The sequence below is a fragment of the Ursus maritimus genome, unplaced genomic scaffold (assembly GCF_017311325.1).
Source record: "Ursus maritimus isolate PB19 unplaced genomic scaffold, ASM1731132v1 scaffold_27, whole genome shotgun sequence".
Classification (NCBI taxonomy): domain Eukaryota; kingdom Metazoa; phylum Chordata; class Mammalia; order Carnivora; family Ursidae; genus Ursus; species Ursus maritimus.
In genome coordinates, this window is record NW_024425230.1 from 37362430 (window position 1) to 37379773 (window position 17344).

Below are 17344 nucleotides of genomic sequence, written 5' to 3' on the forward strand. Positions count from 1 at the left end.
GGGGTGGGGGAATGGGATAGACCGGTGATGGGTAGTAAGGAGGGCACGTATTGCATGGTGCCCTGGGTGTTATACACAACTAATGAATCATCGAGCCTTACATCGGAAACCGGGGATGTACTGTATGGTGACTAACATAATATAATAAAAAATCATTAAAAAAAACAAAACAAAACAAAAAAACCAACTCTGCTCTGCAAGCACACTTTTATGACGAGGGGACGTGGGGCTGTTTCGGCCTTTGTGCCCCTTTGCCCATCATGCTCGTCGTTGTGTCCGCTGGATGCAGGCCTCTGCTGGAGACGCTGCTGTGTGCCTCTTTTTCTCACAGTGAAAAAGTGATGTTTTTACACATTAAAAGTTTTCCCTAACTTTTGTATAAAAAATGCTCCCAAATACATTTGTGAGTGTTGTTGCTTCTTCGGGCCAGTTTGCATAAATTTGGAAAATAGATTTGCATGTAGCTGGAAAATAAATGACCAGCGCAGATATTACAATGACGAAGCTTCTGACGGCTCCAGGAATTTCTGTATCTTATTCATGTAAGGACACATTTACATCCATCTAGAGCAGCACTGCTTAAACTGTCCTTAGTGACAGACCAGGGTTTTGTTGGGGTCTTTAATTTCCAATCTGTCATGGCTGATACCGTTTAAAAAAATGTGTATTGATTACAGATTTAGATATCGCAGCAATGACCAATTGCTTTAAAGGTTTCTAAGTCCTCTTCTCAATTTCTTTACTTATCTCATCACAAACCAAAAAGTTTGTGGACCCACACTGGTCTGGTGACCACACAATGAGCAGCATACAGACCCAGAATATGTCATTACGAATGCCTATTTTGGGTACTAACAAATTAGTGCTTGGGTTTACTTTTTCATTAATAAAACCCTGGCAGGTTCTGTAGTTAATTATAAATGGTAAAAATGCACACAGAATGCAAGGTTGTCTTTCAGGTAAAAATTTTGAAATTGATTTAGCTGAATGTAATCTATTCTTTTTTGTTTGTAACTTCTGAATCCTTCTGACTTTTAGTTTTCTAACAGATTTATGGATTGAAGTGGTTTTTAATTCATAATATCTCCAACAGGCTCACTTTACACAGCGCTGTTTTCTCCCATAGGTTCTTATCTCGAGTTGCTCTCGGTGTAGAACGTGTGATTGTCTCGTCCATGATGAGGAGATCATGGCTGGCTGGACAGCAGATGATTCAAATCTCAATACTACATGCCCATTTTGTGGCAACCTTTTCTTGCCCTTTCTGAATATTGAGATAAGAGATTTAAGACGGCCTGGAAGGTAATGATTTGTGCTTTCTTTTTCCTTCATGGTTAAAGATCCTGTTTCCTAGAATCTCTCTTTTCTCAAAAATGTCCTTTGATTCACGTTGCAGATGCTTTCTGAAGCCAAGCCCGTCTACAGAAAATACGCGTTTTTCATCCTCCTTGTCAACTCAGACAAGGCAGTCTTGTATCTCAACATCAGCCTCCGGTCTTGACACATCTGTTATCTCTGTTCAAGGGAATTCTGATCTCAACAGGTAATTATGATTATGTGGAACTATATTTTAACATGTATTACACATGTTTCGGAAAATGACAGAAAAATTAACTGACCATTTAAAATTTCTAGGGGCGCCTGGGTCGCTCAGTCGGTTAAGCATCTAATGATTGATTTCGGCTGAAGTCATGATCTTAGGATCATAGAGTCGAGCCCCACGTTGGGCTCTGCGCTGGGCCACGGAGTCCACTTGAGATTCTCTCTTCCTTCCCCGCTACCTTGCTCACATGCATGCTCGCTCTCTCTCAAATTTCCATGTATAATAGATTCATAATCTTAAGTTCTTACCCCTAATTAAAACAGCATTAAAATTTTCTAATAACCTAAATGTTTAAGCAGTTATAGTTTATGCTTTATGAATCCCTAGAATTTAAGCTGTATAATTCTTATATGATAATGTTTATTAGTGTTTTAAAAGTAAAAATTCCAGGAACACCTGGCTGGCTCAGTGGGTAGAGCATGCGACTCTTGATCTCAGGGTCGTGAGTTCAAGCCCCATGTTGAGTGTGGAGCCTACTTAAAAAAAAAAAAAAGTAAAAATTCTGTAGAACACTTGAAGTTTACAGTGAACATATTTCTCTTATCTCTGTCTCTTTAGGAATTAAGTCAGTCCTAACTTACTTACTTTGGAATATTTAATAACCTGAGAAAACATTTAGAACTGATAGAAGAACTATAAAATCAAAGTAAGACTTTACAGTAAGCCTAATATAAGTGAATTTACACTTAAAACAAATGCTGAAATAGACTCCACTTTGGAGAAGTGCCAGATAGACCATATACATAACAGGGCAGGTGAAGTCATATTGGTAACTGCCTGTGCAGGGAAAAATGCCTGCAGGGTGCTGGCAGGCTGGCTTGACCTGTTTGATCCCAAGTGCCTAGGCAGCGCAGACGCAAATCGCGTGATCGTAGGCGGAGCCCTTTCTCTGACGGGGTCCCATTAGCTTGTGACTCCTGAAGGAATAGGTGCCTTTTTTCTCTGCTTTGTACTCTCTGGGCCTACTGGGGTTCCTGGTGTATAAAAGTTGTCTACTAAATGTTTTAATAAATGAGTGACTTTTGAGTATTTGAAGTTCACTGGATAAAAAGGAAATTTAACATGATTAGACTACTTAAAAATATATCCTAGTCCCCAGCCAAATTCTGACCAACATCTTTATCTGATTTACTTTGCTGTGTATCCAGCTCTGATTCTAAAGAACTGGTTGTTCTGGATGAAATAAAATAAATCTGGACAATGATACGCTTTTTTCTTTTTTCAATGCCCAAGCAAATCTAAACTGCTGGAAAATACATGTGCCCGCAGTATTCAGATCCCTGCTGATAGATCAAAAACAGCTGTGTCAAAATGTCCAATATTTCCAATGGCCAGGAGCGTTAGTACTTACGGCCCCTTGGATAAGGAAGACACTGGAGGCCAGAAGCTCATTCCTACAGGCAGCCTGCCAACTACTTTACAAGGAGCTACCGTATGTATTTTGGGGTTTTTTAAAATTTGGACGTTGCTGATTCACTTATGATTTTGTTCTCCTTGTCCTATCTAGCCTTATTAGCTTCAATTTTATATCAAGAAGAGTTTCTAGTCCCATGATACAATTCTAGTATTTTCTATTTATATGAAAATCATTGACAAGAATTTTTTTAATTGATTTAGTATCATCAATCTTGTATTTTCCATTTATGGTTTTTTATTTATTCAACAGGATTCTTTAGGATTAGAGTGGCACCTCCCCAGTCCAGATCCTATCACTGTCCCATATCTTAGTCCTTTAGTGGTATGGAAGGAGCTTGAAAGCTTACTGGAAAATGAAGGCGACCACGCAATAACAGTGGCAGACTTTGTGGACCATCATCCAATCGTGTTTTGGAACCTGGTGTGGTATTTTAGACGTCTTGACTTACCCAGTAACTTACCTGGATTGATTCTTTCTTCTGAGCATTGTAACAAATATTCAAAGGTATGAAAATAAAAATTAACTAAAAGTCAATGCTACTGTCACCTTTGTAATACTAGCATATTCTAAATGACAAAAAAGTAATTTTTTATGCTAAGTTTTTTAAATAACCATCTGAATCTTTGGATCAATAAAATTGTTTTCATTGCATTTACAGATAGTTTTTCTTCTTACAGCCTAGCGGTAAGACAAAATCATGTTTTGTCGCCTTCTTGTAAAATTGACACAAAATGGGCTGTGTTTTTGTTATAACCTCAAGAAGAAACGGTCTGTGACTCTTATGAGAAGAGTTTGTGATTTGGCCCTACTCACGTCTCATACCTCCTTCAAAAACAAGCCTTACACATTTTTAGGAGGATGTCTGTAATTCCTAGTTCAGGCATGTGCTACCATTCTCTTCGGTCCTATGAGTTTTTGCTTAACATCTAGATAGATTGTTATATGTTTACTTGTGTTTTTGATCCATTGTTCTGTAAAAGTGTTTTATTTCTTCATATGTATCACCACCACTAAATCACACCATCTCCAAGTTCAGGAACTTCTTCTGCCTACTTGTACTCACGTCTATGATTGTGCATGTGGTTTGGCTTTTCAGCGCATGACAAATGAATGACCAAGAGGTTAACTCAGTGAGTTATCTAGGGTAGGGTCTTGACTGATGTAGAATGAGGCACCTGGATTCATTTTTCTGGGGACCCTCTGTCATAAGCTGGTTAAGGTTAGCCTTTCATGGTACCCTTTCTTACTGATCTAAATACTTGGTTAAATCTGCTACTTCAGAGAGGTGCCTGGGTGGCTCAGTCAGTTAAGCGTCTGCCTTCAGCTTAGTTCATGATCCCTTCGGGACTGAGCCCCATGTTGGGCTTCCTGCTCCGCAGGCAGTGTGCTTCTCCCTCTCCCTCTGCCACACCCCCTGCTTGTGCTCGCTCTCTCTTTCTCAAATAAATAAATACAATCTTGAAAAAAATCTGCTCCTTCAGAGATCGTTAGCATCTCGATTCAGCCCATCTTCCTTCAGCGGAGATAAAATGCATACAAACCAGTCATTTTCCATTCTCTTTCTTGTCTTGCACACATATATTCTAAAAAATATTTGTAAGGACCTTTATAAGATATTTACAAAACCTTATCAGGTTAAGGATCATTAATGAATATCTGTTTGTTCTTCAACACAGATTCCTCGCCACTGTATGTCTGAGGATAGTAAACATGTTTTAATACAAATGTTATGGGACAATATGAAATTACATCAGGATCCGGGACAGCCGTTGTACATCCTCTGGAATGCCCACAGTAAGTGCTAGCACAGAACGCTGACTTCGTTTATGTAAGAGTAATCTCTACTTGCTTTAAATAGCAATAGTAAACTAATGTGTAACTAACTTTTATTTTACTTTACTACTTTTTGTCTTACAGGTCAAAATCGTACTCTTTTGTTTGAGAGTGAGTGTTAAGTTTGATGTTTTTCGTGCTATCTTCCATGGAGGCCAAGGGTTTTGGGGTTTTGGTTTTTTGAGCGGTGCTATGTGTGTGCCGGAGGGTCACGTTCTGTGGAGTTTGCTTTTAGCCCATTGCTGGTCCCAGTTTCTTCTGTTTACATGTTTGCTTGTTTCCGTCCCAGGCTGCTGATTGGGAATCTCCTCCAGGGGCTGTACTAAGGAGAACTGCATGTTTAGTTTTTGTCTGTTTGAAGCCACAGAAAGCTTTAAGCCTATTTTCATCATTATGTGTCTTATTTTTTTCCTTTTTTTTTTCTTTCTCATTCTTAGATTTCTATTCCTTATCTATTGCCCTTAATTTGTTTTTTAGTGCTTTGTAACTTCTTTAATAACTATCAGTTGCTGCTTAATTACATTGTCCGTTATACATAGAACATTTTCCTTCATCTGCTCTTTTGTTCTCTTACAGCCCAAAAGTATCCAATGGTCCATTTATTGCAAAAAGGTGATAATTCATTTAACCAGGAACTATTGAAAAATATGGTAAAAAGCATTAAAATGAATGATGTCTATGGACCAATGAGTCAAATTTTAGAGACACTGAGTAAATGTCCTCATTTTAAAAGACAGAGGTAAGTCTGTCTTAAATGAATATATTGTTTCTCTAAGCAGATTCATATTATTGGCTTAGTAATTTGATTTCTTCATGCTTATATTAGCATAAATATTTTAGTACAGAATATAGAGATTATATGAATAGTAATATCTTCTCCACTCCTTTTCCCCCCCAGGAGTTTGTATAGAGAAATACTATTTCTCTCGCTTGTGGCCCTGGGAAGAGAAAACATTGATATAGGTAATTCAGCATAATATCTAACATGTAATGTTTATAGATCATGGTATCATTTTCAAAGTATTTTTATATTGGTAGTCCTTATTGTTATTTTAATATTATTTATTATTTTAATATTAAATTAATATTAATATATTAGAGTTCTTTCTTTGATTTTTTTTAATTTAATGTAATAGATACTTTGCTCATGTGAGTAATAGTGATGATAAATTATAAAAGCTAACATTTTTTGAGGGCCTACTTTGTGCCTGACACTGTAGCAAGTACTTTCCATGTATTATCTCCTATAATTCTCCCAAAAGCCCTATGAGATAGGGACTGCTATCGTTTCAGAAGGAATGTAAGGTAGCTAAATATTTGAGGAGGCCCCAAACTTTTTTGATTGATCATCTCCTTCTCCCAGTGATTGTGCTGGGCTCCCTTTAAGTTGCCACTTCTAAGTCTCAGGAAAGGGCAGAAATAGCCCCTGGTAGACAAAAAGAAGAAGGGGGGGGGCTATCAGGCATTGAGAGCCCGGAGCAGAGATTTGGCATTTTTCTGAAAAGTTACGACGTGAGTAAGTTGATGAGAGTGATGATGCTACACGTAAGTCCTCTGACTTGTACGTAACGTGGGCACCCTGCTAAGTAAACCCACTCCCCGTTAAAGAGCGACTATGTAATCAGCCACACTTTTTAGGTGAGCGTAGACTGTCTTAACAAAAATATATCTGGTGATTAGCGCTAGTCAACAATTTGACTTTTTTTTTTTAAGATTTATTGACTTATTTGGAAGAGAGCGTGCAGAGGGGCAGAGGGAGAGAAGCAGACTCCCCGAGTTTTCCCCTGCGGAGCGGGGTGCAGGGCTTGATCCCAGGACCCTGAGATCCTGACCTGAGCTGAAACTGCGAGAGTCAGACCCTCAACTGACTGAGCCACGCGGGCGCCCCTCAGAATGATGATAATATATAATGAGCTTACGCCCTATTACAGGTTGCTCAGCCAGACCATATGGAACATGAATAGAGAACAGGGGCACTCCCTGCGGTGCTGGCTCCCCAACAAGTTCACTAAAGGATGGGAAAGAGTAGGAGTTAGTGAGTGAAGAGAGGGCTTAGAGCAGCCATCCCTAACTGGGTATCTCAAGGGGCTATCAGGCACCTTCTGACCAAAGGTGACCTGTGTCACTGGGAATTGTCAGTCTTAATGCCAAGAGAGAGCTTATAGAATCCAGAAGCAATGATATGTATGGATGAGATGGCAGGCATCTTACAGTAAAATGGAACTGCTAGATAAGGGGTAATATTTTTTTGTGTACGCATTATCTAAAAGGGTTAACCTTTTCTGAGCACATTCTGCAGAAAAGTCAAATTTCGTTAAAGTTTAAAATAAATTTCCTGACCCCCTAAAATAATGGTGAGAGAGGGAAAGTGTGAAAGGCTTTTCTTTATCTCAGCAATCCGTCATTCACTTTGCTCTAGCCAAAACAATCATTACATGACCCCTGCAGTCGTGCTGCTAAATGTCCTTATCCTTGCACCCCTCCCCAACCAGAGCCAAATTTACAAATACACCTCTTTCCTGACCCTAACCCCCATGCAAAATTTTATTCCTCCTCTATTAGAGCTGCTTGGAGATTACTATATAGGTACTTTTACCCGTACCTTAAAGGAATTTACCATTTAATGAGTCCAAGAGCCCTTTTCGTCTGACTCTCTGATGACAGACCTGATAGTAACTTCCTTTGCCAGTTCTTTGAAGGTTTCTGGAAGCGTCTGAGTTCTTATGGCCTGTCCTTTATGGTCCTCTCAGGGTGCGAAGCTCTTCACCGTCTATGTGTTGGGTGTCCCTCAAAAAACTGTCACTTTCTGTGTAGACCCAGAATTTAGAAACCCAAGGGGAAGGATTGGAGACTAAAACAATAATAGGAAGAAGGGAAGAAGGGGAGGAAAGGAAATTTGAAAAAAACATAAATGAGTAAGTAACTGGTATTAGGATGGACTGATGGAGGGAGAATCTGGATGTTAATGGGTTTATTTCTGGAGGCTCTGCTGAGAGGCAGACTGGACTATGGGGAGAAGGTACCTAAAGTGCATTGTGACCAGGAGGGGGTGTGGAGAATGTGTCTGGGAACCAAGTCTAAGGTGCCTTAGGGCCAGACAAGTTTAAAATTAAGGAAGGCTTCGGAAATGGCACTAAGTTGAGAATTTAGCCAGAATATGAATGGGGGAGGAAACAAACAAACTTTAAAGTTTGCTGGAAGACCTTGAGATGAAGAGTCTGGCATTGCTGAGTAACCGAAAGGCCCCAGAAAAGAGGGTTCGAAGAGAAAACGTCGAGTGTGGGGTGAAATGAGTTTGGAGAAGCAGGCGGGAGCTAGAGCATGCAGGCTTACAGGGCTGCCAAGTATTTTGGACGGAATATTCAATGCAGTGGGGAAACATGTGGGGGATTTTTAGGCAGGAGAGAGACAGGATCGAATATATGTCTCACCAGGATCTCTAGTCTATGGAGAACAAATTGGGTGGGAACCCAGCTGCTAGTGAAAAGGGCAGCTAAGAAGCTCTTGCAAGAATACGAGTGAACGGGCGGCGGCTTCGGTGTGGTACACTAAACAAAACCAACATTCGGAGGACAAAGAGGGGCTCCTGGCTGGCGAGGTGGGAAGAGCCTGTGACTTTTGATCTTGGGGGTCATGAGTTCAAGCCCCCCCCATTGGGTATAGAGATTACTAAAAAATTAGTAAACAAATAAATTTAAAAAAAAATAAAGGACAAAAAGTTCTGATTTGGTTAGAAAGAAAATAAATCTGCTCATTTAAAAGCTAGGAATTAGAAATTGGCCTTACAGTAAATGGCTTTTAAAAATCTTAACTATAAATCTGAGCCCAGTAGAAATCAGTGTTTGGTATCTTGGGGAGAAAAAAAAGTATGACCCAGAGAAATATAAACAGGGAACCTTGTACTCAGCAGGTTCATTAAGTCATAGACTTTCTAGTTGAAATAAAGGTGGAAAAATCTGGACAAGTTCCAGTAAGAAAGGTAAAACTTATTTAGAATTAAGGACTACTTGATGGAGGGGGGCTAACAGAAGTGTAACTGTGTTTAACCTGTAATTTTGTTTGTAAATAAATACTGTGTGAATGTGTTGAGCTGCCCTTTCCATTAAAAAGACGAAAAGAATGAATGGGTTCAAATTGCAACCAGGGGGCTTTGAGCAGAATGTTGTAAATATTTGTGCTTTTTGGTTTTGGGGGTTTTTTGGTTTTTGGTTTTTGTTCTTTTTTAGAGAGAGAGCGTGCACACATGTGCATGGAGGGGGGCAGGGCAGAGGGAGAGAGAGAGAGAGAGAATCTTAAGCAGGCTTCACACCCACTGCAGAGATGGACTTGGGGCTTGATCTCATGACCCTGAGATCATGACCTGAGCCGAAATCAAGAGTCAGATGCTTAACCAACTGAGCAGCCAGGCATCCCCTAAATATTTGTTTTTAACCATAATAGTTGTGAAACACTGGAAACTATTAAATATAAGAAACTTGACAAATGATTCTAATGTTCAACTGGAAAATTAATCATGTAGGAACTTATATGTAAATACCTGCGTAACCTCCTACCTTATGAAAGAGAGAAAGAAGATCAAACTAAACCCAAAGCAAGCAGAAGAAAGGAAATAATAAATATTACAGCAGAAATACATGAAATAGAGAAAAATAGGGGAAAACAATTTTTAAAGATAGAGAAACTCATCAGAATCAAAGTTGGTTCTTTGAAAAGATCAATAAAATTGACCTTTAGTTAGACTAAGAGAAAAAGAGAGAAGACTCAAATTAATGAAATCAGGAATGAAAGAGGGACTATTCCTACTGCCCTTCCAGAGATAAAAAGAATTCTAAGGGCGTGCAATAACTGTACGTCAACAAATTCGATAACCCAGAAGAAATGGACAAATTCCTACCAAGACATAAACCACAAAACTGAGACTCTAGAATAGAAAACCTTAATAGAGCTGTAACAAGTAGATTGAGTTAATATTCAAAAGACTTCCCAGCAAGAAAAACCCAGAACCAGATGGTAAATTCTATCAAATGTTTAAAGAAGGATTAACACTAATTGCAAACTAATAAAAACGTTCACGTCTGTGCTCTGTCTCGTATGTTAGAGCCCTAACATGATGGTGTTTGGAAGTAGGGCCTTGGGGAGTAATAACATCATTTGGATGGAGCCCCCCAAAATGGGATTCATATCCTTAAAAGAAGAAGAGAGCTCTCCATCCCTCTCAGCCATGTAAGGATATAGGGAGAAGACAGCCATCTGCAAACCAGGAAGAGTGCTCTCACCAGACACCACATATGCTACTGTAACCTTGATCTGGACGTTCCAGCCTCCAGAGCTGTGAGAAATAAATGTTCATCACTTAAGCCCCCCAGTCTCCGGTATTCTGTTGTAGCAGCCTGAACGAAGACACGAATCCTTCACAGACTCTTAACAAAAGTAGAAGAAAAAGGAGCACTTCGTAACTCATTCTGTGAAGCCAATATTACCAAAGACATCACAAAAAAGGAAAACTACTAAGCAATATCCCTTATTAATAATTCTCAACAAAATCCTGCCAAACCAAACCCAGCAACATTTAGAAGAGTTTATATTCCACGACCAATTGGGATTTATCCGAGGAATGCCATGTTGGTTCAATATACAAAACACAACCAATGTAATAAACCATATTAATAGAATAAATGACACATATATCTCTGGGGCATCTGGCTGGCTCGGTCAGTAGAGCATGCAATTCCTGATTTCAGGGTTGTGAGTTCAAGCCCCACGTTGGGTGTAAAGATTACTTAAGAATAGAATCTTAAAGGGGCGCCTGGATGGCTCAGTCGTTAGGCGTCTGCCTTCGGCTCAGGGCGTGATCCCGGCGTTCTGGGATCAAGCCCCACATCAGGCTCCTCCGCTGGGAGCCTGCTTCTTCCTCTCCCACTCCTCCTGCTTGTGTTCCCTCTCTCGCTGGCTGTTTCTCTCTCTGTCAAATAAATAAATAAAATCTTTAAAAGAAAAAAAAAGAATAGAATCTTAAAAAAAGAAAAAGACACACATATCTCAGTAGATGCAGAAAAAGCACTTGGCAAAATCAACAAACTAGGAATAGAAGGGAATGCCCTCAATTTGATAAAGGACATTTATGAAAAACCCAAAATTCACAGCATAATCAATGGTGAAAAAATGGAAAGGTTTCCCCTTAAGATCAGGAACAAGGCAACATTGTACTAGACATTGTACTAGAAGTTCTAGCCAGAGCAGGTAGGGAAGAAAAAGAAATAAAAGGCATTCGAGTTGGAAAGGAAGAAGTTAAACTATCTCTATTCATAGATGATATGATCATATATATAGAAAACCCTCGATGTTCCACACCAAAGACAAAACAAAACCACCCAGACCGTTAGAGTTAATAAATGATTCCCGCAAGGTTGCATGACAGAAGATCCAGATACAAAAATCATCATACTTCTGCAACTAGCAATGAATAACCTAAAAATAAAATTGAGAGCCATTCCACTTACAGTGGCATCAAAAAGAATAAAATAATTATGAATTTGTTCAACCAAGAAGGCGAAAGACTATACAACGAAAACTGCAAAACATTGCTGAAAGAAATTAGACACTAATAAATGGAAACACATCCCATTTTCATATATTTGGAAGACTAATATTTTTAAGATATCAGTACTACCCAAAGCAGTCTATAGATTCAGTGCAATCCTTATCAAAATCTCAATGATGTTTTTTGCAAAAACAGAAAAACGTATCCTAGAATTTATATGGAATCTCAAGGGACCCCAAGTAACCAAAATCTTAAAGAGGACAGACCTGGAGACTTACTGATTTCAAAACTTACTACAAAGCTACAGTAGTCCAAACGGTGTGGTAGTGTCATGAAGACAGACATATAGACCAGTGGAAGTGACTAGAGAGCCCAGAAATAAACCCTCATGTATATGGTCAAGTGATTTTTGACAATGGTGCCAAGAGCACCATTGGGGAAAGGACAGTCATTTCAACAAACGATATCCACATGCAAAAGAATGAAGTTGGACCCCCTTATAAAACAAATTAAAATGGATTGAAGACCTAAATGTGAGATCTGAAACTATAAAACTCTCAGGAGAAAACAGGATAAAAATCCTTCGTGATATTAGATTTGGCATTGATTTCTTGGATGTTACACCATAGGCACAAGCAACAAAAGAAAAAATACAAAAATTGGACTTCATGAAAATTTAAAATTTTGTGCATCGAAAGGTAGTATCTGCAAGCATTAAAAGGCAACCCACAGAATGAAAGAAAATATTTCCGAACTGTATATCTGATAAGGGATTAATATCCAGAAACCCACAGAATGAAAGAAGATATTTCCGAACTGTATATCTGATAAGGGATTAATATCCAGAATAGACTCTTTAAATTTCTAAAACTCAACAAAAAAACCCAAGCGACTTAAAAATGGGCAAAGGTCTTGAATAGACATTTCTCCAAAGAAGATACACAAATGACCAATAAGCACATGAAAAGATGCTGAGCCTCACTAATTATTAAGGAAATGCAAATCCGAACTACAGCGGGGCTCCACCTCACACCATCAGGCTGGCTGCTATCAAAAACCAAAAAATAACAAGTGTTAGTGGGGATCTAGAAAATTGGAACCCTTGTACTTTATTGGGAATGTAAAGTGGTACAGCTGCTTGGAAAACAGTATGGCAGTTCCCTTAAAAAATTAGAAATAGAATTTTCATATGATCTAGCAATTACATTTCTGGGTATATACCCAAAAGAATTAAAAGCAGGGTCTGAAAGAGGTATTTGTACATCCATGTACATAGCATTATTCATAATAGTTAAAATGTAGAAACAACCCATGTGTTCACTGAAGGGTGAATGAATAAGCAAAATGTGGTCTAGACATACAATGGCATATTATACAGCCTTAAGAAAGAAGGAACTTCGGGCACATACTACAGCATGGATGAACCTTGAGGACATTATGTTAAATGAAATAAGCCAGTCACAAAAAGACAATCATACAGTTATTAGAGTAGTCAAAATCATAGAGACAGAAGTAGAATGGTAGTTGACAGGGTGGGGGAGGGGGAACAGAGACTTACTGTTTAATAGGTATAGGGTTTCAGTTTTACAGGAGGCAAAGAGTAATGGGGATGGATGGTGGTGATGTTTGCACATTATGAAGGTTTGTAATACCACCAAACTATAAAAATGGTTAAGATGGTAAATTTTATATGTATTTTACCACAAATTTTAAATTTGGAAAAAAATAATCTTAAAAAGAAGTCATCTTAAACTTTAAATTCCATTGGTCTGTATAATCTAGCTCTAAAATGCTAAGGACTGGGGTGTCTGGGGGGCTCAGTTGGTTAAGCATCTGCCTTCAGCTCAGGTCATGATCCCAGGGTCTTGGGGTCAAGCCCCGCATCTGGCTCCCTGGGGAGTCTGCCTCTCCTTCTCCCTTTGTCTCTTTCCTCCACTTGTGCTCTCTGTCAGATAAATAGAATCTTTAAAAAATAAAAAATAAAAATGTTCTTTCTAAAAAAAAATAAAATGCTAAGGACTTTAAGGTCCCTGTTTGTGCTCTGAAATTCTGTAGTCTTTTGGTTGGTGGAAATGTCCTAGAGATTCCTTCTTGGCCTCTAATTTTATAGTTCTGTAATATTACAAAAACTTGATTGTTGTTAATATAGAGTATAAATTGCTGAATGCCCTTATTTCCCTATGAATTTTTGCAGATGCATTTGATAAAGAATACAAGATGGCCTATGATCGCCTCACACCTAGTCAAGTCAAGAGTACACACAACTGTGATAGGCCACCAAGTACAGGAGTGATGGAATGTCGAAAAACCTTTGGAGAACCTTATCTTTAAGATATGCACGTGTGTGTATATTTCAATATGTATTGTATAGTCCATGTATAAAATAACACTTGAAGACTCTAAGCTCTTTTTCTTCAATTTTCAAAAATGCATTTGTAACTGGTTCAGAAAGTCCAGATAGCTTATGTACAGAATGTTTTCAAAAGAGAAGAGTGACAAGTGAGGAGAAAGCCATTTTGTTTCCCGTTTCTTTTTTTTTTTTTTCCTTTACTTCTCCTATTACAAGTAATTAAGTATTTTTGTGACAAGGAAGTCCCTAAACAAAATTACTTCTCAAAATAAGACAACCGTTTCATGGTTTCTCTTGGAAGAGACACATTGAAAAATCATGTGTGGAACTTAAACAAATGTAAGATCAAAGTATTTCCTGTTTTCATAGACTATTCAAATGTTTTGACCATGAAGTTGTATTATACATATTTTAAATTGTTTATAGTAAGTTGATATTTTTTTAATTTTTAAACAATATAGCAAACAAAATGAACTTAAACTTATGAAGCAAGCAATTAAGTGCTTATTTTCCTTGTCTGCTGCTATTTGAAGTAATTAGCACAGCTGCAGATCTCTATATCTATCTATCTATATATATTTTATTACCTGGGGGAATGATTCAGAAATGTCGTGCTAGTGTCAGTGTTATGCTAGGATTGCGTGTTAGTACTGCTAAGCCTGACCGCAGTGAGTGAGTGAAAGCGAAGGTGTGCACTGCCCAGACTGACTCATTGAGCCTTGTGGAAGGAGAGCGGAGGGGTTCCAAGTCTGCTTCTGCAAAATTAGGTTCAATATACCGTGATTTGAAAATTTTCTCTGTCACTAACAGATGCATACAGTCTACAGGGATAGCTTACAAAACCAAATATCAATTTAAATTTTAATATGCTACCTGAACACTTATGCTGGGAAACATGTCCGACAACTTATTCCAAATTTTACCCTTATTTTAATATCTAAAATATTGGGGATGATGCGGATTGTGTCATGTTTATCTGGAATATGACCTACTGGAGTATTCTGTTAATATTATATATATATATATGTATATACATATATATAAAAATATTCAAAATATTTTTTCAAAAGCAGAAAAATAATAACTCTCAAAGTACAGCCAGATAGAATTTCCCATATTGAGGAACTTGGCTTTTTCAATAAGCCTTCAGAATCTGAAGTTTATGGAATCTAAAATCCAGAAATATCCAGAAATCAGACAATAAATTGAATGTGTAAGCACCAAGGGTATTAAAGAGACTCTAAACAAATATTTTTAGTCCCATTATTTCAAAAATCACTTTCTTTGGGTAATCTCTGATTAAAAGTATTCTTTGGCTATTAGAATTATTTCTTGATTATCAGTATGTGTGTGTGCATGGTTGCGCACATTGTCATGAATGAAGGAATTCTCTAGACACTTCCAAGAAGAAAGAAATGGGTGGTTCCAAATTCGGTCTGTAAAGCCAGTAGGGTCCCACACACTTGTACTGGGGATATCTGAGACTTCGAATCAAGTTAGCTGCAGAAAAACTACCTTTTGAGTTCACACCATTGGTGAATAGTGAATAGCATCAAGCTGACACATTTCACAGCTTTCCACTGGGGAAGTAACGGGGAGAGTTTACAAATGTGAAATTTTTGTTCTGATTAGTTTGAGGCTGAACTTGCTTACTTGAAAAATCTGGTGCTACGCACATAAATATGCCTTTCCTTTGTAAATACAACTCCGGTCCCCTCCTTTACTATTCGTATCCAGGTTTCACATTCTGACAGAGTCTTCTGTTCCCTAAATCACTTGAAAATTGTCAAATGAGAGAACCATTTGATAGGTGAGGCTTTGGGCATTGGCAACAAACATCCCTCCAAATAAGGTTCTGGGGTTCTATTCTGGTTTTTTGGTGCATGTTTTTCTTTCCCTTATGAGAACAGCTCTTACTGTTTGTGGAAGTTGTTTAACTTTTCTTCAACACAAATTATTTGTAAGAATTATGGTTGATTAATTTCAAATAGCTGACCAAAAAAAGTGAGGTAAAGCCCATCCTTTCTGGTTCGAACTCATGGAAAAGTGAGTATAATTTTTATCCCCCCCCCCTCCTTGTTTCTGCTTTTGGTTGAGTTTTATTTCTCCTACTTTTAGTCCCCAGGGAATATTATTTGTACAAATTTAGTCTTTAAACATAAAACCTAAAACATCAATAGAAAGTGGTAAACCCTGCTCGAAAGGAAATTAGAATCTAGATCATCCTTTAAAATAACTCTAGATAAACTTTTCTTCGATTTTCTCTCTGTTGAGGATTGATTTCGAAGAATCATGGCCAGTCGTGTTGGAGAGAAATACATTTTTGCTACATTATCTGTCTCTTGTTTTCTTACTCTTAGTTTTGTTTATATGGTTAATAGTGGAAAATAAACCATGCTGTGTGCTGGTGTACCTGTTTGCTACTCCCTCCCGTGGTGTTTTGAATGTCACACATCTGTATTTGTATCTTATTTTGATATTGAAGTTTTCCTCCTACTGACAGATAGGGAATTATGCAGCCTGTTCATATTCTGATTTTTGTCTTTTTTTTCCCTGATTTCTTTTTTTGGAGGATGGGGAGGGGGGGGAGTGCTTTAAAATTCTAAAACCTACCAGCTTATTTTAGGTTTTTCTAGTATGTTTTTACATTTTTATAGAGAGAGAAATGGCCCCAGAAGATGTTGGTTGAGCATTTTCGGTGATAAATGCGTGTTTTACTTTATGCCGGTCACGACTGTGATGCTTCAGTGCAGCCAGCAGTGTTAGCCTGGTGTACGGAGAAGGCCGAGATGTTTTATTTCTAAATACGTTGTAAGTATATGGTTGGAAGAGACCCGTTTGTAGGGTAATGTGAGATGGCCCCGTTTTATTTTTATTTCTCCCACTAGAACTTGAAAGCTGCCGTTAGGCACTTGAGTTCAGAGCAGAAAGGGAAAGGGCAGGCTGCCTCTTTCAGAGAGCGCGAGCCCCGTCGTGTTCTAGAGTTTACCTGCTCTGCCATCGCCGCGGCCACCAGACGAGGTCTTCTTTCAGAATTGCCTTCACTGGCACAGCAGTCAGTTTGCCTTAATCTTCTCAGACTTATTCTCTTCTTCTTATCCCTTTATACTGGCCTCTTCCTCTGGCCTCAAAGCAGGTATGTTTGCTGGCTCAATTATTTTTGTTTACAAAAATTAGCAGCGTACAAATTCATATAGGACTTTGTTACACAGAAAGTCTGTGTACATGTGCTTATGATAACTCTGAGGTGGTGACAGACTCTACTGACGAAGTCTCTTTGGCCTTTGCCCGGTTGCTGTCATTCGCATGGCTCCCTCCTTTTGTCTGTATAGATTTCTTTCAAACACCGGCCTGTGGTGAAACCACTGGAGCAGCTGACAGAATTTTCTGTAAATGAAATTCTTCCGGTTTTGCCTGCTCGTCACAGTGAAGGGCCTGACGACCCAAAGCGTGCCTTTCGCTGTGAAGGCAGCCTTAGGCCAGGGTGTCCTGCTGAGCTCTAGTGATCCCGACTCCCCCCGCCTGGCAGAGACAGCTTCCATAGTGACCAGTCCCAAAACACATTGCGAGTGGCACCTGGGGGGGGGGGGGGGGGGGGGG

General features: G+C 38.7%; 1 protein-coding gene across 8 annotated transcripts in view; it reads left to right on the forward strand.

Annotated features, from left to right (window-relative positions):
* DENND4A (DENN domain containing 4A) overlaps positions 1–17342 on the forward strand; it is a 146534-nt gene extending 129192 nt beyond the window's left edge. For 5 of the 8 annotated variants that reach the window (XM_040643083.1, XM_008708568.2, XM_040643082.1 and 2 more), the window contains 9 exons: positions 1127–1302; positions 1397–1543; positions 2837–3035; positions 3270–3524; positions 4697–4814; positions 4938–4964; positions 5430–5592; positions 5752–5816; positions 13589–17342. In XM_040643083.1, the coding sequence (XP_040499017.1) occupies positions 1127–1302; positions 1397–1543; positions 2837–3035; positions 3270–3524; positions 4697–4814; positions 4938–4964; positions 5430–5592; positions 5752–5816; positions 13589–13725 (1287 nt within the window). In that variant the 3' untranslated portion in view covers positions 13726–17342. The remainder of the gene's footprint in view (positions 1–1126; positions 1303–1396; positions 1544–2836; positions 3036–3269; positions 3525–4696; positions 4815–4937; positions 4965–5429; positions 5593–5751; positions 5817–13588) is intronic. The other 3 variants (XM_040643085.1, XM_040643086.1, XM_040643088.1) reach the window with 1 other exon arrangement.
* The last annotated feature ends 2 nt before the right edge of the window (positions 17343–17344 follow it).